General features: G+C 43.1%; 1 protein-coding gene across 4 annotated transcripts in view; it reads left to right on the forward strand.

The window, feature by feature from the left end:
- Nucleotides 1-1,282: 1,282 nt before the first annotated feature.
- The window catches only part of LOC308687550 (uncharacterized protein), a gene marked incomplete at its 3' end in the record, with an annotated part of 139,812 nt that continues 113,525 nt past the window's right edge, over nucleotides 1,283-27,569 (forward strand). The window contains exons 1-9 of one of the 4 annotated variants that reach the window (XM_081360149.1): nucleotides 1,283-1,370; nucleotides 3,092-3,495; nucleotides 3,582-3,884; nucleotides 3,971-4,192; nucleotides 4,279-4,500; nucleotides 4,587-4,808; nucleotides 4,895-5,197; nucleotides 5,284-5,451; nucleotides 14,142-15,998. In XM_081360149.1, the coding sequence (XP_081216275.1) occupies nucleotides 3,128-3,495; nucleotides 3,582-3,884; nucleotides 3,971-4,192; nucleotides 4,279-4,500; nucleotides 4,587-4,808; nucleotides 4,895-5,197; nucleotides 5,284-5,451; nucleotides 14,142-15,998 (3,665 nt within the window). In that variant the 5' untranslated portion in view covers nucleotides 1,283-1,370; nucleotides 3,092-3,127. The remainder of the gene's footprint in view (nucleotides 1,371-3,091; nucleotides 3,496-3,581; nucleotides 3,885-3,970; nucleotides 4,193-4,278; nucleotides 4,501-4,586; nucleotides 4,809-4,894; nucleotides 5,198-5,283; nucleotides 5,452-14,141; nucleotides 15,999-27,569) is intronic. The other 3 variants (XM_081360152.1, XM_081360150.1, XM_081360151.1) reach the window with 3 other exon arrangements.

Consider the following 27,569-nt stretch of genomic DNA (forward strand, 5'->3'; position numbering starts at 1 on the left):
GGAGGGAAATCCCCAATCTGCTACATTCACATATATGTTGCTGTATAAACAGAGATGGGCATAAACACATAGAAACATATGTAAAATAAAAATACAAAATACTGTGAGGAAAAATGTATTTACATACAAATACAGTATTTTGAAATTGGCCATCCAGTGCAGGTGTAGGTGAATGAAGAAACCACACTACTGACTTTACATTCCTAACCTTATCTCTGCCCTCTTTCTTTCTTTCTTTCTTTCTTTCTTTCTTGCAAATAATTACAAATACACTGTTTCTCCTGCAATCTCTTATTGGAGCAATTTATTAAAAAAAAAAAGATTTGGTCATTACAACAGAAATATTTTATTATACAGTAAAATAAGTGCCCTTTAAAATAATAAATACATTTTACCCTGTTCAATATTTTATGATTGAATATAAAAGTAATATTGACACAAGATGCTCATTTTGCCAAGTTCACACAGAAACTGTTTATCATTTATTCTGTTCATGTTTCTATACTGAACAACTATGGAAAAATATTGAAACATTTATTAAAGAGAATATCCAGCAAGATATATCAGTGACCTTTAAAGACATTATTTGTGGATACTTTGATTCTGACCCCAATAAAAAAAAGGCATGCTTTGTTGTTAATTTTATTTTATTGGCAAATTTTATATCCATACATGTAAATTCACCAATAACAAACCAATTTCTATTGTTGTTTTTTAAAAGAATTTAAAATGTACCTTAACACTATTTCATCCTCGGTAAATAAAGCAATTAAAACAATTTCAAATATGTATATGTAATGACTTTAATTTGTGTACACTAAATGATGTATAAAATGTCTTAGCCTACCCTCATGATTTCTTTTTTTTTTTTTTTTGATAACACCTATTTCTCTTTATTTTTATTTGTCTTAGTTATGCACTGTTATTTTGTATGTTCAGATGACATTGTACATATTGTTATATTTTGTATTGACATTTTTGTAGTTATGTCGCAAAATTGTATACCATGTTATGTTTGTTATCACTGTACTGTTTGCAAGCAATAATAGTGCAAGCGTAATAGTGCCCGAAATAATGCACACTGATTCACGAGCTGGGGAGCTGATGGACTAATCAGTAGAATGAATTACAGATAGAGGAAGCCATGAAGTAGCTTTTACAGCAGACTAAAACAGAAAAGTAAAAGAAGAAGAGATTGTGGATGCGGGGAGCGTGGCTTGTTGACGCCCAAAGAGGAGGAAAACGCTTGACGCTCGAGGTCTTCTGCGCATGCGCAGTCTTCACTGTTTCTGTGGCGAAATCGAAAGTAAGCTCGAACGGAAAGTGCGCAGTTTGAAGACTTAAAATATCAGAAAATATCAGCTTTCACGGTAAGTTCATTTATCAGTTTCTGTTAGCATGTCATATTATTGTACATTGTTTTATCATATCAACCTTGATCTTCAGATATAAGGATTATTAGAGTTGATTATTAGAGTTTTACGCATGTAAAAGTGGATAAAGCTGGACAAATTCATCTTCAGGATCATAATGATATCGAGCCTTTTCGGTTTTAATTCTATTTTTGTTAATTTACGGATACGTTGCAATCTGAAGGGAATATAAAAATTAGGAAACGTAAACATTACGGGCGCGTGCGTCTGTAGGCCATGCGTCGATCTGCGCAGTTAGTTTGCGTTAGATTAATCCGCTTATAAGTATAAAAACTGGTCATCTTGTCGGGTCGTATGTGGCTCAGATGCACTTTTGTGATTTGGTAATGTTTCACAGTACAGTTTTGGTCAGTTAGACTTTCATAAATCAGAATATTAAAGATAAGGGCTCAAGGAAGGGTTAACTGACCAAAACTGCGCCGTGAAGATTTTCACAAATAGACCATTTGAGCCATGAATGACCCAACAAGCACTTATAAGCTGATTTATCTAATGGCTTTGACCGTTTTTATTAATGTGCTCAGACTGTACGCCATTATTACATAAAACACAGAGGCTAGAACAGTGAGAAACACCAGAGAATGTCTAATAAGGGGAGAAGTTTCACTCTCACTACACTTCCGGCTTCTGAACTGGCTGCAGTTCCACTCTGGCTCCACATGAGGGCGCTCACAGGACGAGTGCAGAATGAATGGAGGTCTATGGAGCTATACCCCTCAAAATCCACTTCTCTCAGGATATAATGTTTTGTCTAGTAATTTGAATGCTGAAAGGAGATGCAAAGAAATTACACATTGCTGGGTGTTAGATTTTTTAGAGTCACTTATTTGCTTTGAAAAGTCTTTTAAAGTGTCAATGATGTCATACACATCGTACGTCCAGAGATACTGCTTTACGGCAATCCTTCAGTCACTCTGGTGCTTACAGCTCTGCACTTTCTTTCCTCTCGAGAAATAGGACAACCCTTTGCCCACTATTAGAACAATTTATCATTGCACACCTGCAAGGCACTTTTCGTTTTTTGCACTATTGAGCGGGACATTGGTTGTTGTTGTTTTTTTAAGGTGGCAATACTATACCATATGTAGAACACCCCCACATAACATGACCTCTCAAATGTCAAAAGCTAAAGGAAAATTTGATTTATCAGTTCTTTTAATCATTATAAAAGTGTAACCGGCTGGATGTGGAAGTGTTCAGAGAGTTATTGATCAGATGTGCTGATCAGTCAGTGTGATATGAGCTCTGACACAGAGAAGCTGTCAGTGAGTCTCTCTACAGCAGCAGAAACACATGAAGCTTCTGAACAGAGAGAGATTCAGGCTCTTCCTCCTGCTGTTGAAGTGTTCAGTGAGACTCAAGAGCATCAGTGAGACACTGACGGTGGGTAATGGAGACTGAAGCACTGATCCACTTCATCTCAGAGGTTCACATCTGGCCTTGTGCAGTCAGACCAGTTCTTCCACAGTAAACCAGTACTTTATGGACTCCAGAAGAAAAGGATCCTCCACAATCTGCTGCAACTACTGTCTGAACACACAGAACTCTCTAGAAAGTCATTGTGTGTGTAGTATTGGGATTTGATTTTACTGTACTTACTGGAATAGTCTTAATGTCTTATGTAGTCTTACTAAAGAGTCTTATGATTTTTCTCTCAGTGTTTCCTTATGCAGATCTGAAGTCAGTTTCTCATTATGGAGAACAGAGAGAGCTGTGAGAGATCTTCATCTCCAGATCCCAGCGGTGTGTCTGTGAAGAGTAAAGCATCCATGGATAAGCCTCCTAAACTCAGTGATAAACCAGTGACCTCTGACCCCAGTGATGAATCAGTGACCTCTGACCCCAGTGATGAACCAGTGACCTCTGACCCCAGTGATGAATCAGTGACCTCTGACCCCAGTGATGAATCAGTGACCTCTGACCCCAGTAATGAATCAGTGACCTCTGACCCCAGTGATGAACCAGTGACCTCTGACCCCAGTGATGAATCAGTGACCTCTGACCCCAGTGATGAATCAGTGACCTCTGACCCCAGTAATGAATCAGTGACCTCTGACCCCAGGTGAGATATAATGCAATATTAGAGACAACAGACCGACTCATAATAAATGACAGAACTAAAGGAAGAAATATATCTGTGTTTCTCAGTATCAGGAGACAGAGATCTTCATCTCCAGATCCCAGCTGTGTGTCTGTGAAGAGTGACGCATCCATGGATAAGCCTCCTAAACTCAGTGATAAACCAGTGACCTCTGACCTCAGTGATGAACCAGTGACCTCTGACCCCAGTGATAAACCAGTGACCTCTGACCCCAGTGATGAACCAGTGACCTCTGACCCCAGTGATAAACCAGTGACCTCTGACCCCAGTGATGAATCAGTGACCTCTGACCCCAGTGATGAATCAGTGACCTCTGACCCCAGTAATGAATCAGTGACCTCTGACCCCAGGTGAGATATAATGCAATATTAGAGACAACAGACCGACTCATAATAAATGACAGAACTAAAGGAAGAAATATATCTGTGTTTCTCAGTATCAGGAGACAGAGATCTTCATCTCCAGATCCCAGCTGTGTGTCTGTGAAGAGTGACGCATCCATGGATAAGCCTCCTAAACTCAGTGATAAACCAGTGACCTCTGACCTCAGTGATGAACCAGTGACCTCTGACCCCAGTGATGAATCAGTGACCTCTGACCCCAGTGATGAATCAGTGACCTCTGACCCCAGTAATGAATCAGTGACCTCTGACCCCAGGTGAGATATAATGCAATATTAGAGACAACAGACCGACTCATAATAAATGACAGAACTAAAGGAAGAAATATATCTGTGTTTCTCAGTATCAGGAGACAGAGATCTTCATCTCCAGATCCCAGCTGTGTGTCTGTGAAGAGTGACGCATCCATGGATAAGCCTCCTAAACTCAGTGATAAACCAGTGACCTCTGACCTCAGTGATGAACCAGTGACCTCTGACCCCAGTGATAAACCAGTGACCTCTGACCCCAGTGATGAATCTGTGACCTCTGACCCCAGTAATGAATCAGTGACCTCTGACCCCAGGTGAGATATAATGCAATATTAGAGACAACAGACCGACTCATAATAAATGACAGAACTAAAGGAAGAAATATATCTGTGTTTCTCAGTATCAGGAGACAGAGATCTTCATCTCCAGATCCCAGCTGTGTGTCTGTGAAGAGTGACGCATCCATGGATAAGCCTCCTAAACTCAGTGATAAACCAGTGACCTCTGACCTCAGTGATGAACCAGTGACCTCTGACCCCAGTGATAAACCAGTGACCTCTGACCCCAGTGATGAATCTGTGACCTCTGACCCCAGTAATGAATCAGTGACCTCTGACCCCAGGTGAGATATAATGCAATATTAGAGACAACAGACCGACTCATAATAAATGACAGAACTAAAGGAAGAAATATATCTGTGTTTCTCAGTATCAGGAGACAGAGATCTTCATCTCCAGATCCCAGCTGTGTGTCTGTGAAGAGTGACGCATCCATGGATAAGCCTCCTAAACTCAGTGATAAACCAGTGACCTCTGACCTCAGTGATGAACCAGTGACCTCTGACCCCAGTGATAAACCAGTGACCTCTGACCCCAGTGATGAACCAGTGACCTCTGACCCCAGTGATAAACCAGTGACCTCTGACCCCAGTGATGAATCAGTGACCTCTGACCCCAGTGATGAATCAGTGACCTCTGACCCCAGTAATGAATCAGTGACCTCTGACCCCAGGTGAGATATAATGCAATATTAGAGACAACAGACCGACTCATAATAAATGACAGAACTAAAGGAAGAAATATATCTGTGTTTCTCAGTATCAGGAGACAGAGATCTTCATCTCCAGATCCCAGCTGTGTGTCTGTGAAGAGTGACGCATCCATGGATAAGCCTCCTAAACTCAGTGATAAACCAGTGACCTCTGACCCCAGTGATGAATCAGTGACCTCTGACCCCAGTAATGAACCAGTGACCTCTGACCTCAGGTGAGTGTAAACCCATAGACATAATATACATAGACGCCCTATTGGCCGCTGGATCGTACGTCAACGGCGCCGCCATACTGCGGAGGGCAACTTTCCCATACCTCTCATAACGAGAATTGAGAAAAATGCCTATTTCTTGTGCTGCTTGGGGCTTTACAAATCGCCACACAATTGAAAACAGGTCTCAGGGAATTACCTTTCTCAAGCAAAACTGAAAATTTGTTTCTGGTTGCATTTCATTTACTATTTTTATTTTCAGAGGAGAAAGGCCACGAAATTTAAAAATACTACTGTTATTGTGTCACGAAATGTAGTTTTAAGAGTTTTTCAGTCGACAATGTAGTTGTTTAAAGCTCAAATCTGTGGTTTATTTATAAAGATAGCGCCTTTTTAAAAATGTTATCTGACGGTTTCGGAGTTGTGAGATCCAGCGATCCCCGCGGGCGCTCAGCGCTCATGTACCCCGCCGAGAACAGCCTTGCCTCGGCTATAGTTCCTGTCGTACACCGCTTCTGAGTTCTGACGTTAGTCGCTGTCAGTCTAGTGAGAATAATTCGTCTTGTGTTTATCTAACGGGCGATCTTTGGTTTCATTAATCTATAATTTGTTCCTTGGCAGATTGTTTTGGCTGAGGGCAAAGTGAAGTTTCATAACTTTATATATTTAGGCTATTATAACAGTGTAGCCTGCTGTATGTTTGACTGGATCGTTTACTTTATTTCTTGATTTGTATAGCTTCTTATACCTTTTAAAAACTGAAATTTAACAAAAAGAGACAGGGTTGCGTCATTTTATTTTATATAGCCTATGTAATAATATTTTAAAATGTATAAATTTACATTATTTATTATTGTTATTATAATAATATACCACTTGCAATAATCAATCTATTATAGTTATGCTGTTAAATTATTTTACTATTCATAGTAACTATTTAACCTATTATTTTTTATTGTCTATATTCTGTAATTGATATTTCATATTCTACTGCTATTACATAAACTATATGCTATTATCAATATATTATTATTATTATTATTACTATTTTATTTACTGTATATTGTTTGTTTATTTTATTGACTAAACTATTTACTATTAGCCTACCTCTCACTTTATCTTATATTTACTCTTTGCATTGCACTGTAGTTGTACCATATCATATTACCATAAAGGATCCATCAGTTATCTTTGTTATTGCTAAAATCGGGTCAATGACAGAATATGCTTTTCCCACAATAAGAAACTTTATTTAATTTAATGTGAAAATTAAATTATATCTCAGTAGGGGGGTGTTCACAATTCTTATCCAAGAATGAAAAGCTAAATACATGACAAGCCAGAGCTTTGGCCATTCCTTATTAAAAAAATAAAATAAAATATAAGTCTAACTATCGAGAGTTTAACTAACTACAGATGGAACTTTTTTTGTACACCACATACAAACCACCGAAATCGGTTGATAAATGTAATTTTTTTTGGTTATCCAGAAAAACCGCAGCTCAGCAGTTTACTTGCATTTGATTACAGCGCAGTCTTGCCCTCCACAAAATGGCGGACGCGTTGACGTATCGCAGCAACGTTCCAAAGCGGCCAATAGGGCGTCTATGTATATTATGTCTATGTGTAAACCTGTAGTGGTGAATTAACTGTTTTATGGGAGTCACACACACACTGAATTCACACAGAGAGAGGAGATTTGCAGTAGGGCTGCAACTAATGATTATTTTGATTATGGATTAATTTGTTGATTTATTCTTTCAATGAATCAGATGAAAAATCCCCAAAATAAAATGAATATGAATTCTTGAAGATGTAAATAGAAGTGCTGTCAAAGTTAGCGCGTTAATAACGCGTTGACGCAAAATCACATTAATGGCACTCATTTTTTAACGCGCAATTAACGCAGCGCGTATTTTCTGTTTGATCCGTGGCCCAACCCCTAGTTGGAGAAATGAAGATACACAGTGTTGCCAACTTAGCGACATTGCAGACCCCTTTAGCAAATTTTTTTTTCTTTTTTTCTTTTTTTTCAAAAAGCGCCCAAGCCTTATTTAGTTTCTGAGAATCGCCGGTACTGCTCTCCCAGCACACGCGCGCACCTCTCTCTCTCTCTCTCTCTCTCTCTCTCTCTCTCTCTCTCTCTCTCTCTCTCTCTCTCTCTCTCTCTCTCTCTCTCTCTCTCTCTCTCTCTCTCTCTCTCTCTCTCAATTTCAATTTCAATTTCAATTTTCAATTTCAAATGAGCTTTATTAGCATGACTGTGTAACACAATGTTGCCAAAGCATCAACATATAGTAATAACAATGAATGTAAATAATAAAACAAATGTATCGATCATGTCATATGTACAGTAGCATATACAAATAGATAGATAAATAGACAATCTATCTTGATAAATGAATAAATACAGTGGGTCTCTCTAGCTGACTGTGGCGTTGTGAATAGCTAACACATATTTAGCCGCGAGTGCAGCTGTACTATCATCTTCTCCCAGTAAGAAGAACATTTTATCAGTGTCGCTCAGTTCAGAGAACGATGGAATCAAGATTTCAAATCTGGGCAGAAAGGTTTCTCTTATACTGGAGTATTTAGAGCAGAAGAGCAGAAAGTGTTCCTCATCCTCGATGTGCTGTAGATCTCAGTGTCTACAGATCCTCTGCTCTCTCTCTGTCCACACACACACACACACACACACACACACACACACACACACACACACACACACACACACACACACACACACACACACACACACTCATCCTCGATGTGCTGTAGGTCACAGTGTCTACAGATCCTCTGCTCTCTCTCTGTCCACACACACACACACACACACACACACACACACACACACACACACACACACACACACACACACACACACACACACACACACACACACACACACTCATCCTCGATGTGCTGTAGGTCACAGTGTCTACAGATCCTCTGCTCTCTCTCTGTCCACACACACACACACACACACACACACACACACACACACACACACACACACACACTCATCCTCGATGTGCTGTAGGTCACAGTGTCTACAGATCCTCTGCTCTCTCTCTGTCCACACACACACACACACACACACACACACACACACACACTCATCCTCGATGTGCTGTAGGTCACAGTGTCTACAGATCCTCTGCTCTCTCTCTGTCCACACACACACACACACACACACACACACACACACACACACACACACACACACACACACACACACTCCTCGATGTGCTGTAGGTCACAGTGTCTACAGATCCTCTGCTCTCTCTCTCTGTCCACACACACACACACACACACACACACACTCCTCCTCGATGTGCTGTAGGTCACAGTGTCTACAGATCCTCTGCTCTCTCTCTGTCCACACACACACACACACACACACACACACACACACACACACTCCTCCTCGATGTGCTGTAGGTCACAGTGTCTACAGATCCTCTGCTCTCTCTCTGTCCACACACACACACACACACACACACACACACACACTCCTCCTCGATGTGCTGTAGGTCACAGTGTCTACAGATCCTCTGCTCTCTCTCTGTCCACACACACACACACACACACACACACACACACACACACACACACACACACACACACACACACACACACACACACACACACACACTCCTCCTCGATGTGCTGTAGGTCACAGTGTCTACAGATCCTCTGCTCTCTCTCTGTCCACACACACACACACACACACACACACACACACACACACACACACACACACACACACACACACACACACACACACACACACACACTCCTCCTCGATGTGCTGTAGGTCACAGTGTCTACAGATCCTCTGCTCTCTCTCTGTCCACACACACACACACACACACACACACACACACACACACACACACACACACACACACACACACACACACACACACACACACACACACTCCTCCTCGATGTGCTGTAGGTCACAGTGTCTACAGATCCTCTGCTCTCTCTCTGTCCACACACACACACACACACACACACACACACACACACACACACACACACACACACACACACACACACACACACACACACACACACACACACTCCTCCTCGATGTGCTGTAGGTCACAGTGTCTACAGATCCTCTGCTCTCTCTCTGTCCACACACACACACACACACACACACACACACACACACACACACACACACACACACACACTCATCCTCGATGTGCTGTAGGTCACAGTGTCTACAGATCCTCTGCTCTCTCTCTGTCCACACACACACACACACACACACACACACACACACACACACACACACACACACACACACACACACACACACACACACACACTCATCCTCGATGTGCTGTAGGTCACAGTGTCTACAGATCCTCTGCTCTCTCTCTCTGTCCACACACACACACACACACACACACACACACACACACACACACACACACTCCTCGATGTGCTGTAGGTCACAGTGTCTACAGATCCTCTGCTCTCTCTCTCTGTCCACACACACACACACACACACACACTCTCATCCTCGATGTGCTGTAGGTCACAGTGTCTACAGATCCTCTGCTCTCTCTCTCTGTCCACACACACACACACACACACACACTCTCATCCTCGATGTACTGTAGGTCACAGTGTCTACAGATCCTCTGCTCTCTCTCTGTCCACACACACACACACACACACACACACACACTCCTCCTCGATGTGCTGTAGGTCACAGTGTCTACAGATCCTCTGCTCTCTCTCTGTCCACACACACACACACACACACACACACACACACACACACACACACACACACACACACACACTCATCCTCGATGTGCTGTAGGTCACAGTGTCTACAGATCCTCTGCTCTCTCTCTGTCCATGTTAGTCTACGTCTTCCTCTCTCTATCTCTAGATCATGGTCACTTAATCTGTATTTGGAGAGGATTTGTCTTTCTTTAAAATGTTTAATAAATAGATAACTGGCCAGTTTAGTGGTTCTATTGAGGGTCGAGTAACATTGGAGTTTATTCTGGAGGGCAAAATGTGCTTTTAGTGCTTCATCATGGGTGTCTTTCAGATGTTTGTGGATTTGGTTAATGATAGGTTTGGGGTTGATGGGGAGTATAGTCTGATGGACGAGTTGAAGAGCGAGTGTGTTCAGAGGATGAGGTTCTGCTGAGGTTTCATTGGCGAGGAGGGCTTTATATTGCACTGACTCTGGGTCAGACTGATGGAGGTGATGCCAGAACTGAACACATCTCTTCTGGATCTCGATGTTCAGCGGGTACAGGCCCAGCTCAGCCCTGCAGGCGGCAGTGGACGTGTTTCTGTGAACCCCGAGAATATTTTTGCCAATTTCCAATTGTAATTTTTCTACTGATGTTTTATCCCAATTTTTACAATTTAGTACTGGTCCCCAAATTTCACATCCATATAGAAGAATTGGTTTTATTATTGAATTATATAATTTTATCCAGGTTTTAATGGGTAATTTTAAGTGTCCACATCGTGACTTTATAGCATAGAAAGCCCTCCGAGCCTTTTCACCGAGTGTTTTCACAGCCAGACCGAAGCGTCCCGAAGCGCTGATGTCGATGCCCAGATAGCTGTAGCTAGAGCTGTACACACACACACACACACACACACAGATAGCTGTAGCTAGAGCTGTACACACACACACACACACACACACACACACACAGATAGCTGTAGCTAGAGCTGTGCTGCAGGACATGACCTTTATACAGGAACTGGTGTTTGTGTGCCTGAGATCGGGCTTTCTTCTGGAACACCATGACTCTGGTTTTGTCCAGATTGACGGTCAGGGCCCAGTCGTGACAGTATTGTTCCAGCAGGGACAGGCTCTGCTGAAGGCCCTCAGGTGTGCGGGACAGCAGGACCAGGTCGTCCGCGTACAGCAGACATCTGACCTCTGACCCCTGTAGAGTGAGGCCGGGCGCAGTAGAGCTCTCCAGCGCTGATGCCAGATCATTGATGTAGATGTTGAATAGAGTCGGGCTCAGACTGCAGCCCTGCCTCACTCCACGGCCCTGCTGGAAGAACACACACACACACACACACACACACACACACACACTCACTCCACGGCCCTGCTGGAAGAACGCGGTTCTGTGGTTACCGATCTTCACCGCACTTTTGCTGTTGGTGTACAGAGATTTTATAATGTCAAATGTTTTTCCGCCGATGCCAATTTGTAGGATTTTGTACAATAGACCATCATGCCAAATTGAGTCGAATGCTTTTTTAAAGTCTACAAAACATGCGAATATTTTCCTTTGTTTGTCGTTGATGTTCTTGTGGATTAGAGTGTGGAGGGAATAGATGTGGTCAGATGTGCGGTGTTTTGGTAAAAAGCCAATCTGAGCTTTATTTAAGATGTTGTGTGCTGAGATGTGTGAGACGATGCGTCTGTTGATGATACTACAGAACAGTTTTCCCAACACACTGCCCACACTGATCCCGCGGTAGTTACTGGGGTCGAATCGATCACCGCTCTTAAATATGGGGGTGATGAGTCCCTCAGACCAGATCTCAGGGAAGTGTCCAGACCAGAACACCAGATTAAATAATTTGGCTAGAGTTTGAATCATGCTGGGACTGCTGAGTTTAAGCATTTCGTTATTAATGTGATCTTGTCCACATGCTTTCTTTAATTTAAGATTTTTAATATGTTCTAATATTTCAGATATTGTTATTGATTTATCTAATGGATTTTGATAACTCTTAATAGTTTTTTCCATGTCTTCTAGAGTTTTCTTTATTCTACTCTGAGGCTGGTTGAGGTCGGCCGGCTCAATTTTTTGGTACAGATTTTCGAAGTAAGATTTCCAGATTGTGCCATTCTGGAGTGATATCTCTAATTTGGGTTTTTCGAGTTTTTTATATAAGGTCCAGAAAGTGTTTTGATCTATTGAATCGTCAATTTCTTCAATTTTAGTTTGAAAATATTTTTCTCTTTTTTTCCACAGAAGTGTTTTATACTTTTGCAGACAGTCTGAGTAAGAAAGCCGTAATGTCTGGCTGGACGGATCTTTGTGCTTTTTGTTGGAAAGTCTCCTGAGTTCTTTTCTGAGACCGGCACATTCATCATCAAACCAGACATCCTTTCTCTTTCTCTGTTGACTGGTTCTATGTTTGGTTTGCTGTTTAATATTAGATAGAGTTATCAATGTTATGAATATGTAATTTAAGTTTTTTGTTGCTAAATTTATTCCATTAATATCTAAGGTGAAATCAGTGGACATAAAGTCACCTAGCATTTTTAATATAGTAGGATTGTTCATATTTTCTCTGAATTGTTCTGAGTTGGATTGATTCCACTTGAGTTTCTGTTTCAGAGGAAACAGTTTTTCAGTTTCAGGTGGAGCAGTTTTGGTTATTCCACATGGGGCTTTCAGATAAAGCACAGTTTGGCAGTGATCGGACATCGGGAGCTGAGGTCTGACTGTGAAGGCATTAATAAAGCTTTGATCAATATCTGTTATTGAATAATCAACCACACTGGTTCCTAATCTGGAGCAATAAGTGAATCTACCTAATGTGTCTCCACGAGTTCTGCCGTTAATAATGTTTAATCCTAAACCTTTACAGAGTTTCAGCATTTGTTTTCCACTAATGTTCACTGAGGTATCATAGCTGTTTCTTGGTGTGATATTCGATGAGGGAATATCTCTCTCTGCGTCTCACGTGGCAGAGAGGAGCAGTGCTTTAATTTAGTTAAACACAGATATTATGTTGCTTCTCTAATTTTACATGCAAGTATAGCCAAAATTTACAGCACAGATATTGTCTTTATCTTATGTGTGTTTGATTTCATCAGACGATGGCTTGATTATCAGGATTTTTGTGCAGATTAACATCTTGGAAGGGAGAGCTGGTGTCGTTTCAGTCACTATTTCATATTTATTCCGTTGTTTGACAACAGAAACAGTAAAATATACCAATGAAAACAGTTTTATTGAGAATTTAGCTTCATTAAAATGGGCACAGAGAGAGACAAACTAATGTAATAATAAATAATAAATGTACATTTAGCATTTTCAGAAGAGCTGCCCTGTCATGCATAAATCTAAACAGAAAGTGTGTTAATTGCTCAGCGCAAAGAAAGAGAAGTAAGGGGAACCTGGTATTTCTTTGTTCTTTCTACATGTGTCTAATAGACATGAACAAGTTCTTTGAAAAACATCTATGACCTTTGAAACAGGTCTCGTCTTCATGCTCTATGTTGACTATGGTTTCAATAATAAACATACATTTGCATAAAACATCCATACTTATCCATGCCCATGTTGATTACAAACTTGAAAAGTATTAATTTAAGGTACATTTAGAACAAATAAAAATGTGCGATTAATTGCGAGTTAACTCATGAACTTTTTTTTTTTTATCCACTATTTTAACAAATGTTGTTCCACATCATCCATTATTATCCATTTTATCAATTAGTTATTGCAGCCCTAATTAAATAAATGAAACGTCAGACAGGAAGAATTATTTCTCTGTGTTTCTCAGGATCTGGAGTCAGAGAGCTATGCAATGCAGAAAGTGTTGAACTAAAACTGAAATGAAACACATTGATTGTACAGAAAATACAAGATTGTGTAGATTTAGATTTTAATTTATGTTATTTTTCTTGATCTTAAAACTGTGCACTTTTGTTTTTCTAGAGTTTATAGAGATGATCAGACTGGAGACCAGGATTCTCCTCAACCAGTGAATGATGAACTACAGAGAGTCAAACACAGACACAAAGCCAGCATGAAGAACAAGTATGAGAGATTATTTGAGGGACTGAAACTCCAAGAGAATGAAACCCTCCTGAACAGGATCTACACACAGCTCTACATCATAGAGGGAGAGAGAGAAGGAGTGAATAAACAACATGAGGTTTTACAGATGGAGAAAACAGCCAGAACACAACACTCACAAGACACTCCAATCTACTGCAATGACATCTTTAAAGCCTCTCCTGAACCAGGACGCCAGGAGAAAGAGCAGATCAAGACTGTTCTCACTAAAGGCATCGCTGGAATCGGGAAAACCGTCTCTGTGCAGAAGTTCATTCTGGACTGGGCCGAGGGAAAAGACAATCAGGATGTAGATTTCATGTTTGTGCTTCCATTTCGAGAGCTGAACTTGATCCGAGATCATCAGTACAGTCTTCACAGACTTCTGCTGGACTTTCATCCTGAACTTCAAGATCTGGACTCAAAGATTTATGAGGAGTGTAAAGTTGTGTTCATCTTTGATGGTCTGGATGAAAGCAGAATCACACTGATGTTTTCAGACGCTCAGGAAGTTTCTGATGTGACTGAGACTTCATCAGTGGGTGTGTTGATGTCAAAGCTCATGAAAGGAGATCTGCTTCCCTCGGCTCTCATCTGGATCACCTCCAGACCAGCAGCAGCCAATCAGATCCCCTCCAAATACATCCACCGTCTGACAGAGATTCAGGGATTCAATGATCCTCAGAAGGAGGAATATTTCAGGAAGAGAATCAGTGACGAGCATCAAGCCAGCAGAATCATCTCACACATCAGAAGAGCAAGAAGCCTCCACATCATGTGCCACATACCCGTCTTCTGCTGGATCTCCTCCACTGTGCTTCAGAAGCTCCTGGAAGAAGATCTGAGTGCAGAAATCCCTCAAACTCTGACTGAAATGTACATCCACTTCCTGCTGATTCAGATCAACGTGAGGAATCAGAAGTATGAAGAGAGAGATCCAGAGAAACTCCTGCAGTCCAACAGAAAAGTGATTGTGAAACTTGCTGGAGTGGCTTTCCATCAGCTGATGAAGGGCAATGTGATGTTCTATGAGGAGGACCTGATTGAGAGCAGCATAGACGTCACTGACGCCTCAGTGCATTCTGGGATTTGCACTGAGATCTTTAAGGAGGAATCTGTGATTCATCAGAGGAAAGTCTACAGCTTCATTCATCTGAGCGTTCAGGAGTTTCTCGCTGCTTTCTATGTGTTTTACTGCTATTTAATGAAGAACAAGGAACCACTGCAGCTTCTGGGTGAATTCAGGTCTGATGAAGTCTCTCTGTATGATCTACTAACATCAGCAGTAAATAAAGCCAGCTGGAGAGAGAATGGACGACTGGATCTGTTCCTGCGGTTCCTGCTGGGCGTCTCACTGGAGTCCAATCAGAGACTCTTACAGGATCTTCTGACACACACAGAGAACAGCTCAGAGAGCATCAGAGAAACCACACAGCACATTAAAGACATGATCAAAGATGAGTTGAATATTTATCGTCTCTCAGCTGATCAATCCATCAATCTGTTCCTCTGTCTGCTGGAAGTGAAAGATCAGACTCTGTCCAGAGAGATTCAGGAGTTTGTGAAATCAGACAAACACTCAGAGGAGAAACTCTCTCCTGGTCAATGCTCTACAATCGCCTACATGCTTCAGATCTCAGAGGAGCCGCTGGATGAGCTGAACCCCATGAAATACAACACATCAGCTGAGGGTAGAAGAAGACTGATACCAGCTGTGGTCAACTGCAGGAAAGCTCTGTGAGTGTTTAATCATTAATAGCTAAAGAATCCTTTTTAATAACACATCTTACATCTTTACAGGGGTCATGACATGGAGATTTTACATTATTTATTATATTCCCTGAGGTTCACTTATACTAGGGGAGCCAAACTCAGTTCCCTAGAGCACAGGTTTCCAAACCCTGGGTCGCCAGGATGAGTTAAGGAAAAATGGAGTTACATTTAAAATTAAAATAATAATTTGTTTTCATAAAATCATAGTCTATAGGCCTGTATAAAAGGAATAAATATGCTAAATATATTTGACTTAAATAATTAACAGATTAACAAAAGAAAAGAGAAAGCTGTGTGACAGTATTCTGCTGAGTTTGGTTTATTTCTGTGAAGCGCTCCACAAACAAGTTGACGGGAAGGAAACCGAGACGACAGAAAACACATCCTGTTTGTTTTATTTATTTTACAAAGCCACAGTGTTCTGGTTTATTATGAGTGTACACAAATAAAATTAAATACTTAGCAGTTTCAAATAGAGATGCGCTGATCCGATACTCACTATCGGCATCCAAATCCGATATTGTGCGTATACTATTCTGTGTTATTGTTAAGCCTCACAAAAGCTACAAAAACATAGCTAGGAGGTTGCTAGGGTGTTGCTAGGCGGTTGCTAGGGTGTTCTGGGTGGTTGCAATGCTGTTGCTAGGTGGTTGCTAGTGTATTCTGGTTGGTTGCTATGGTGTTCTCGGTGGTTGCTAGGGTGTTTTGGGTGGTTGCTAGGTGGTTGCTTGGGTGTTCTGGGTGTTCTAGCTACAAAAACATTATATAGAACCGTCAACTTTTCGTGCACTATATTATAAGTGTCCTAAAGCCACTCCATAGTTTAATGTGATAAAGTGATTTAATGATTAATATTGAAGTCGTTAAATTGAAGTAAGTGCTTCCCTCCGCTGCGGCTGTCAGTCATTCTCCATCCAGCACTCAAACAGCGCGCCGCGTTCGGTTACGGCAGTCAACATGATGAAACTCTCTCCAAGATGAGTCAATGTTACTATTGTTATACATTATCTGTAGAGAAAGGTCTATGGTTTCACTTAAAATGATTTTATCTTTCTGGAGTTTATTGCTGTTCATGTAACTTTCTCCCGGATGTCTTTTAGATCACCACACTGGAGTAGAGAGCGCTATACTTGCTCTTCACGCGCACAGTATCTGACATGTTTAAACTGTTAAAGAGAAAAGGCTCAATAAACTATTGCATTCATTTAATACTGGAACTATTGCATTTATATAATACAGGAACTACGCATCAAATCTCTTCCCTTTTTGCTTTGAGGTTTTCAATGCGAAGCGCTGTGACTCCATGTTGCTTCAAGCACATCATTCTGCGCACGGGATACGCATAAGCGCTTTGTGCCGCTCTGTATTGGAGCCTTTCATATTATAATACTTTTGGGCAATGAAAGATTATTAATAGCCTTTCTTGTTCTGTCCTATCTATAATATGTTGCTGCCTCATTAAACAGCTGCGCTAAACATTTAAAAGAAATGTCTTTTCATTTTACAGTATATATTAGAAATTAATTGTTTTTCATGAATGTATTTTACAACAATACAAAGAGCAGTGAGTAATATTTTACCAGATTTAGTACTACACTTAATCACTTTTTTGTTCTCCACCTGCACTAAATAATGGTTTTCACTAAATGTTTAGATTTTATACAATTATTGTAACTTTTGCTGTTGAATTTAGCTAATCTAAATATGATGGGTCAATATGGGTTGTGTCAATTTAAAAAAGAAGAAAAGGGTGCTCTTAAAGTGTGAAAACCACTGCCCTAGAGGATCACTGTTTAGCTTCAATCCTAATTAAACAACCCTGATACAGCTAATCAGGAGCTGAGTTTGGCACCCCCGATTTGTACTGTTAATAATCCATAAATCTGAATAAAGATTTTCCAACCTCATTCTGACCCTCTTTCTGAAATGATCCGTGTTCAAGCGGCGGCTCTCAGTAAACACCGGTGTTATAATTAGCTAATGTCACTGCATAGGAAAAAGTATCAATGCCCCCCCCCCCCCCTGTGTTTTTGAAAACACCCATATAAAACGGTCATTTATAGACAAAGAATTATTAAACTGCTCACGTTTTTTTAATCAAAATACTTTCGCTTTGAGATCAAGCTGCTGTCAGATCCAATACAGTTGCTGCTTTATCTTTGCAAAAGTGTCTTTGCAAACTCTCTCTGAAAAAACTCAAAAACGATTTGTTGATGCGAATGTATTTGCCCATGTGACGTCACAAAACCCACAATATTCTAACAAGCCGTTTTTGGAGCTTGGTTGAATTCTTTTTTTTAATATTTTTTTGTCTTTTTCTGAGGACGTTTTAAGCTGTGAAACTTGCCGGATGTTTCAATGGTACAAAGACCTCTTATGTCAAAAGCATTTAGTAATTTGAATACTAAATTAAATGTTAAACTAAATGTCCCCAATAGTGTTGTCAAAGACCCGGTACTTCGGTACCAAGTCGGTACTAAATTGTTTTTTAAACGGTACGGTACCAGGTTTTCTCAAACCCGGTACTTGATGCGCGTGCGTGCCTGAGCCTCGAAGCGCGTGCAGTTGCGTTCCCTAACAGGAAAAAAAAAACAGGAACATTGTGTACAATTAAGATAGGCTACTTAATTTATTATTCCAATATCCAAATATGATACTAAATACCACAGGGAAAAGGGCTTCTATTTGTGACGTGCTGTCTTTGCATTTGAACATTGCACATTTTAAACAGCACACGCATTAGCTGAATAAATGTTAGCCAATACAAACATATTTATAGAAAACAGTTGACAATGAATAGACAGGAGTCCAATAATAGCATAACGAATCACTTATTCTAAAAATAATAAAAAGTAGGCTATAAGACGAATCCGACATATGGGCTGTGTTAACAGTAAAATGTCCGTCATTTAACGAATTTTAAAAACACGGATGGATAATACAAAATGCTTTCTGACATTTTGATAGAAAAAAAACTAAGCAAGAACAAAATTTAAACTTAGCCCGTCAATTTTTCATTTTACAATTATCTTCTCTCTCTGTGTGCGCGCGTCCGTGTTTGTGAGGGAGAGCTCGCGCAGCACTGATACAACGGTAGCCTACTTTTTAATCCATAAGTAACGAACGCGCTAGTTTTCATACAAAATAAATATGTAACATAATTAGGTAGACTACTTTAGTTATTATTAACACAATAACGTAACACATGAAGGCTACGTTTCTCAACACTGAGAATGAATAAATAAACGACTGTTTCTCCACTCGCGCTTATCAGTAATCCACAAATCACACGTGCTGTCACTTTTGAGAAAAATCTAATTCGAACGGGTATCAAATATCAAGCAATATATTCAAATATCTACGAGTCAAAAAACGATCAATCAAAAATGTGTCATGAAGAGGGAAAAAACATAAGTCGCACTGGACTGCGTTAACAATGTTACTGACGGGACAGTTCTCTGTTACGCACGTCTGAAAGCGGCACTAAAAGACCGCTTTAAAACTTTCACAGAGACCTCAAACAGAAAGCACAAAGCCCGTCTTTAAATTTAATTTCGTTTTGTATTAATTGTATCTTAATTTTGATCAATGTTTCATCAAAAATAAATAAGTAATATTTAATCAGGACATGGAGGCGACGGCGCATGAACTGAAGCTCGTCTCAAATGAACCGAAACCTACCTGCCTCACAGACCTGAGACATATATAGTAAGCTTGAAACATCTATTTTTAAACAGAACAATTCAAAACGAAAGAAAACAGACTGTTCTCTGCTTATGTCATCTGTATGAAATTTGTATTTCTCTCAGGCGCGTTCACTACTGCTAAGATCGCAAGTCAGCATCGTCAACTTCATCTTCAACTTCACAGGTCAAATATCGGCCTGTTCACATCGGCCCTATTTTGACATCGGAACGATACCGATGTGTAAAAAAAATGACCATATCGGTCGATATTATATCGGCGGCCGATATATCGTGCACCCCTAGAGGAAAGAGCCACATATGGAAATATTTTGGATTAGGCTAATGTCACATTGCCATAAGGGGCCGTTCACATAGTGCAGATTCATTATTTCAGATGTAGGCGTGCGGTGAGCGCGCTCATAATAGAAGTGACGCGGCGCGCTCCATGCGCGCCTATGTTCATGGTTGCATAGCAACGACAGATGCCACGAGCAGTGGTGTAGTCTACGTGATACGCAGGTATACGCCGTATACCGACTAGAAAAGGCCAAGGATTTCCATATGTACCCACTTAAAAAAATCGTTAGGATACGTAACAACTTCGTTTTGTGTCAGAACTTTCACTTTCATTCATAAATTCACCCCGTCAGTGTTTGCGAAGCGACACCGAATTGCGGAATCCAGTCACAAATGGAGCTTGCTAAGCAGAACGTCATCACGTAATTTGGCTATTTTTGAATGAATAAATCAAAAGTAGGGCTGTACAATGAATCAAATCTCGATATGGACTAGTGTCTGTCTGTGAATATTAAAGTTAAAAGAGACTGCAATTTTTCTACGCGTCTCTGGGAATGAGCGCTTAATGTGTGCTCCACTACTACGCGCGCGCGCGCACACACACACACACACACACACACACACACACACACACACACACACACACACACACACACACACACACACACACACACACACAGAAGCACGCGTGACTCACACTCGTGGTGTTTTCAGCATTTCACTACTATTGAGACATGATGTGGGATTGGATACACATGTGCACTTTCATCGCAGAGCTGCTATGAGAGTCATTTCATGTGAATTTCACCATTTCATTTGATAAAACTATCGTCATTCATTCGTTTCATAACTGTAATGTCTTCACGACAACCTGTCAAAATAAAAGTTGACATTTTAAAAAATTTGAAGAAATTATAACAGAAATATATTACTATTGCACAGTAGAGTATACTTCAAGTAGGCCTAAACATAATAATAATAATAATAATAATAATAATAATAATAATAATAATAATAATAATAATAATAATAATAGTTTATTAAAACACACAGAAACTCAAATGTCTACAACACACCAAAATAAAAGTTCGATCTATCTCAAAGAAATTAGAAAGAAATTGCACAGTAAAATGAATTTTAAAATAATAATAATAATAATAATAATAAAATCTATTAAAACGTTATTTTAAGGGAATATCACACAAGTTTTCATACATGTTTTAATTTAAACAGTAAACTTGCCAAAACAATAACACCTTTTTTTTTTCAAAAACACCATTTCTAAAAGTAAATTTGTATTTGTGCCTATAATCTTTCAATTTTTTTTGTAAAATTGTCAGCTGATAAAACCTGTGCTTCAAGGGACCATATTCATATAACATCTAAGGCTAAATGTAGCTCTTAAATGGCTAAATTAGATGCTGATTAACACTAAACAGTAGAAAATCAGTCCAGTCTCCCCAGCTGTAAATGTCATTGGCTGTTAAAGTCTTGTGTTGCTTATAATAAATTGACATGTTGATAACACCTACTATTTCATAATGCTCTCAATTTCATGTGGAAGCCTACTGTATGCATTAGTAAGTGTGGGGGTGGTGGTGGGGGGGGTGTGTTATATTACAGTATACTCACTACAAAAAACGTCTCGGTTACTGATGTAACCCTCGTTCCCTGAAGGAGGGAACCGGAGACGTAACGTCGGACGTAATTGGGATCACTTCAGAGAGCCCTATCAACTTCGAGTATCTACAGAACAAGCCAATGAACGTTGGTGTGCGTGAACGCGTCACGCGCCCCCGCTGCGCCGTGCCGGTATAAACAGGAAGCGGGCACACGCTCACATTGTTTTTCGCTGAGGAGCCGAGATTTGTGACGGCCATGCAGCGATGGTCAGCAACAGTGGCAATGGGACGTTACATCTCCCGTTCCCTCCTTCAGGGAACGAGGGTTACATCAGTAACCGAGACGTTCCCTTTCAGTCGCTCCCGTTCGACGTAACGTCGACGTGACGATGTTATTGGGATCCCCTGGAAAACGCCACAGTTGCTGCCACATCCAGCGACCTACGCAAGACTCTCAGACCCCCAACTGTTGGGGCGGAAGACCTGCGTAGAGGGAGTTCAACTGCTGTTCCATTATAACCCACACAGTGGAACTCTTGGATAACACTGGGAAAGCGTACCTTTCCAGGGGAAAGAACGCTGCGGAGCCACATCTTGCCCGAAGGGAGGTAACATGTGGAGAATACACATATGGACTGGCCGAGGGAATGGACATTTGGAATGTCACTGGGGTGGCTCCAACCGAAGGGGGAGACAACACCAACAGTGACGGCAGAGCAGACTCTGCCAAGGGAAGACACGGGCTCACCGCAGGGAGCTGGTCGTGGAAGAATACACATATGGGATCGCCGCAGGGATCGCACATATGGAACCCAGCCTAGCACAAGTTACACAAGCATACGAGCACTAGGCCTGGCGTTGGACGCTCCGCAACATCCGACTGCCGAAGGGGTGCGGAGGAACTCACAGGGTTCGCTAAGTGGGGAACTCGACTGGAGTAAAAAGCGCATGTATCCGTTCCTAGGAAGGGAGTGGCGCAGCAAGCCGACACTAGAGCGGGAACTTCGGTGTTACCGGCTAGTAGAAGTGAGCACACAGGGAGAAACCGGCTCAACACATAAGCTATAAAACCTAGCGAACGTGTTAGGTGTCGCCCAGCCCGCAGCTCTACACATGTCTGTCAGCGAGGCACCGTGTGCCAGCGCCCAGGAAGAAGCGACACTCCTAGTGGAGTGGGCTTTCAACCCAGGCGGGCAGGGCACGCCTTGGGCTTCGTAAGCCAAGGCGATGGCATCCACTATCCAGTGGGCCATCCTCTGCTTGGAGACAGCCTTCCCTTTCTGCTGGCCTCCGTAACAGACGAAGAGCTGATCTGAGGTCCTGAGGCTTTGCGTTCTGTCCACGTACATGCGCGGAGCGCGAACGGGACAGAGAAAAGCCAGGGCTGGGTCTGCCTCCTCCGAAGGCAGCGCTTGCAGGTTCACTACCTGGTCCCGGAAGGGAGTGGTAGAAACCATGGGCACGTATCCGGGCCGGGGTCTCAGGATGACGTGAGAGTTATCCGGGTCGAATTCTAGGCACGATTCGTCGACCGAAAATGCATGCAGGTCCCCTACCCTCTTGATAGAGGCCAATGCAACCAGGAGTACTGTCTTACAGGACAGGATTTTTAACTCGGCTGATTGAACTCCCTCAGGAACCTGACGATCAGGTCAAGCTTTCCCAAAGACTTACCATCAACAGCATCGTGATGTGCAGCAATAGCGGCAACATACACTTTAAGGGTGGAGGGAGACAGCCTTCGCTCCAGCCCTTCTTGCAGGAAGGAAAGCACGGCTCTGATCGAGCAAGATCGGGGGTTCTCCTCGTGAGAGGAGCACCAGTCAACGAACAGGTTCCACTTCAACGCATAGAGGCGCCTCGTAGAGGGGGCTCTAGCTGAAGTGATGGTGTCAACTACCGCAGGGGGTAGGTTACCTAGAACCTCCGCGTCCCGTCCAGGGACCAGACATGGAGTTTCCAGAGGTCTCGACGCGGGTGCCATAAGGTGCCCCGTCTCTGAGAGAGCAGGTCCTCTCTCAGAGGGATGGGCCAGGGAGGGGCTGTCGCGAGGACCACTAGTTCCGGCAACCAGGTCCGGTTGGGCCAATAACGGCGCACCTAACAAGACCTGCTCCTCGTCCGCCCTGACTTTGCACAAGGTCTGTGCAAGAAGGCTCACTGAGGGAAACGCATACTTGCGAAGGCCCCGGGACCAGCTGTGTGCCAGAGCATCCGTGCCGAGGGTCCCCTCGGTCAGGGAATAGAACAACTGGCAGTGAGACGTGTCCGGGGCGGCAAACAGATCTACCTGTGCGGTCCCAAAGCGCCTGAAAATCAGCTGGACCACCTGGGGATGGGGTCGCCATTCTCCCGGTAGCACCTGCTGCCGTGAGAGCTCGTCGGCTGCACAGTTGAGCAGGCCCGGAATGTAAAGCACGAAGCGACCTCAGATGCTTCTGACTCCAGAGGAGGAGATGGCGGGCGAGTTGTGACATGCGGCGGGAGCGTAGACCACCCTGGTGGTTGATGTACGCAACGGTCGCAGTGCTGTCCGTACGGACCAGTACGTGCTTGCCTAGTAGCAGCGTTTTGAAACGGCTCAGTGCAAGACGTACTGCTAACAACTCGAGGCAGTTGATGTGCCAATGCAGTTGAGGCCCCGTCCACAGACCTGAAGCTGCATGTCCGTTGTACGTGGCCCCCCAGCCGGTGGTAGAGGCATCCGTGGAGACCACAGAGTGCCTGGACACCTGTTCCAGGGGAACACCTGCCCGCAGGAACAAAGGGTCCGACCACAAGCTGAGAGTTTGGCGACAGTGCGGAGTCACTTGGACCCGGCACGAGCCGCTCTGCCACGCCCATCTCGGGACTCGATCGTGGAGCCAGTGTTGGAGCGGCCTCATATGAAGCAATCCTAGCGGCTTAACCGCGACTGCAGATGCCATATGCCCCAGGAGCCTCTGAAAAAGTTTCCGTGGTGCTGCTGTTCCACGCAGTTCAACACTGACTGGACACGGGCCTCGGTGAGGCGCGCTGTCATGTTGATTGAGTCCAACTCCATACCGAGAAAAGAGATCCTCTGCCCGGGGGTGAGTTTGCTCTTTTCCCAGTTGACCCGAAGCCCTAAGTGGCTGAGGTGACTGAGCACCATGTCCCTGTGTTCGCACAACTGCTCTCTCGACTGGGCCAGAATAAGCCAGTCGTCGAGGTAGTTGAGGATGCGAACACCACGCTCGCACATGGGAGCAATGGCCGCCTCCGCGACTTTCGTGAAGACGCGGGGCGACAGGGCCAGACCAAAGGGTAAGACCTTGTACTGATATGCCCGTCCCTCCAACGCAAAGCGGAGAAACGGTCTGTGTCGAGGGAGAATCGAGACATGAAAGTACGCGTCCTTCAGGTCGATCGCTGCAAACCAATCTTGGGGACAGATGCATTTGAAAATTCGTTTCTGCGTAAGCATCTTGAGCGGTAGCCTGTGAAGGGACTGGTTCAGGACGCGCAGGTCCAAGATTGGTCGTAACCCACCACCTTTCTTGGGTACAATGAAGTACGGGCTGTAGAAGCCGGTCTTCATGTCGGCTGGAGGGACCGGCTCGATCGCGTCCTTCGCCAGTAGGACTGCGATCTCTGCCCTGAGCACAGGGGCATTGTCCGCCAGAACACGGGTGAACAGGATGCCCTTGAAAGCAGGGGGACGCTGGGCGAACTGAATCGCAGTTGCATCGCGACGGCCCGCTCCACTGGGGGGATATCCACATACCCCTTAGCTGCCCTGCCGTCGAGGGTGGCGAGGGGGGAGGAGCCACTAGAACGGCTTCGGGCACTATACGGTGCCTTCCACGTCCTAGAAAGCTCCTCATGCACTTCCGGAAAGAAAGGTACCGGGGTGGCGCACTGAGAACCAGCACGGCCCGCCCCGAGAAACCAATCGTCCAACCGAGAAGGTTCGGGACGTGGTGGAGGGTTCCACGCAAGCCCAACCTTCTCGGCGGCCCGGGAAAGCATAGCCGCCCATTCTGGATCAGTCTCTGACAACTCTACACGCCCCAAGGGGGGCAACGCAGCCGAGTCGTCATCTCCAGAGGACTGAAGCTCCCCCTCCGATGCTGCGATCGACATCTGGTCGTCAGGAGGAGCCCCAAAGGAAACGGCTGGTCGTTCCGGAGAAGGACCAAGACGTTCACTAAGGGACTCCAATGGCAGCAGCGCTTGTGAGGCGTGAGGGGCCCACGGAGGTTGACTCGACGGGGAAGCCCTCACGGTAATCCTCAGATCACCCTGGTCATGCACCGAAGTAGGTCTATTCTGCGGGGCAGAATAAACACTAGATCGGGGCATAGGCAAGGGGACTGCACCTCCCTTGAGGTAAGCGAGTCTCGATCTAAGCGCTGAGATAGTCATATTCCCGCAATGGGAACATGAACTATCCACAAAAGCTGCCTCAGGATGTTGAATGCCCAAACACGAGAGGCAACTACTGTGGCCATCTGCTGGCGCCAGGGAACGACGGCATCCAGAAACGCACAAGCGGAATGACATCTTGAAAAAGACGCAGGGTCACGCTTGTGTTGCTCTTTTAGCGAAAACAAAAAAATAGAAAAATAACTCTCTCAGTGCTGAGGCACCCAGGGGTAGCCGCGGTGTGAATGAACACACAGGGAAACGCCCACCGAACCGACACACACACACACACAGACACAGAACAATAGTGCTGTGAAAACAGCAGTTGTGAGCTGCAATGCTCGCGGCCACCGCTGATCGCGCCGTCACACCAACACAAGAAGAGTCCTCTTCTTGTTCTCAAAGGCAGTCTTTTCCTGTAGAGTTCGGAAGTGAAAGCAAAAGCTCGGCTCCGAAGTGAAAGACAATGTGTGCGTGCGCCCGCTTCCTGTTTATACCCGCACGGCAGGGCGGGGGCGCGTGACGCGTTCACGCACGCCAACGTTCATTGGCTTGTTCTGTAGATACTCGAAGTTGATAGGGCTCTCTGAAGTGATCCTAATTACGTCGTCAAGTCGACGTTACGTCGAACGTGAGCGACTGAAAGGGAACTAGACTACACCACTGGCCACGAGAGAGCAAGCGCTTGTGGAAAGGAGAAAGCGGTGCGAACTGCGCTCTCCATGATGACGAGGAAGCAAATAATTAATTGATTTCTAGCCCTTGCATTAGCTTTACTACTAGATGGATAGATTTATGGAGATGAGAAATAAAAAGCCGTCATGATGTCATTAATATCAGTCCGTCAGAAAAGCAGTTCTAGGCTTATTCTTGGCTGCATAACTCTTAGCAGGTTTAAAAAGCCTTCTTAAAATTAAATATGAATGCAGTTTTGGATTAAATAAAAGTACAGTCAAGTCAAATAAAACACGTTTTATCTCCTGTATAGTTTGGTAACACTACAATAAGATACCATTCATTAGCATTACTTAATGCGTTATCTAACATCAACACATTGAGTGAACAATATATTTTTGCAACATTAATTAATGTTTGTGAATGTTATTTAATACAAACACTTGATTGGTCATGTTTGATCACTTCATTCATTGTGCATTAAATAATGTTAACTTTTGATCTTAAAAATTTATTTTTAAATTAACCCCAAGGAGAATAATTGCGACAGTATTGTAAGGACCATCCATTGGCCCAACGACGGAATCCAACGGCCTGGCGAAGGTTTAAAGCGTGTATGTCTTTTCAGCGATCCAGTGAAGTTCACTTAATTTATTGGAACCTAGTTTTAGTATTACTTCAGCTCTATGCGTAATCTGACTCCAATTTCAAATGATAATCAAATTTAGATCGTATTTCTGATTAGAAAATACTCATAAATATTGATTATGAATTAATTTAGATCTTTGATTATTCTGATTATCCCATACTTTCAATATTCGTTCATTACGGACCTAGTGTCGCTTTGAGACGTCACGTCGCGACTGCGC

Source organism: Scardinius erythrophthalmus, assembly GCF_964197995.2.
Source record: "Scardinius erythrophthalmus genome assembly, chromosome: 3".
Classification (NCBI taxonomy): domain Eukaryota; kingdom Metazoa; phylum Chordata; class Actinopteri; order Cypriniformes; family Leuciscidae; genus Scardinius; species Scardinius erythrophthalmus.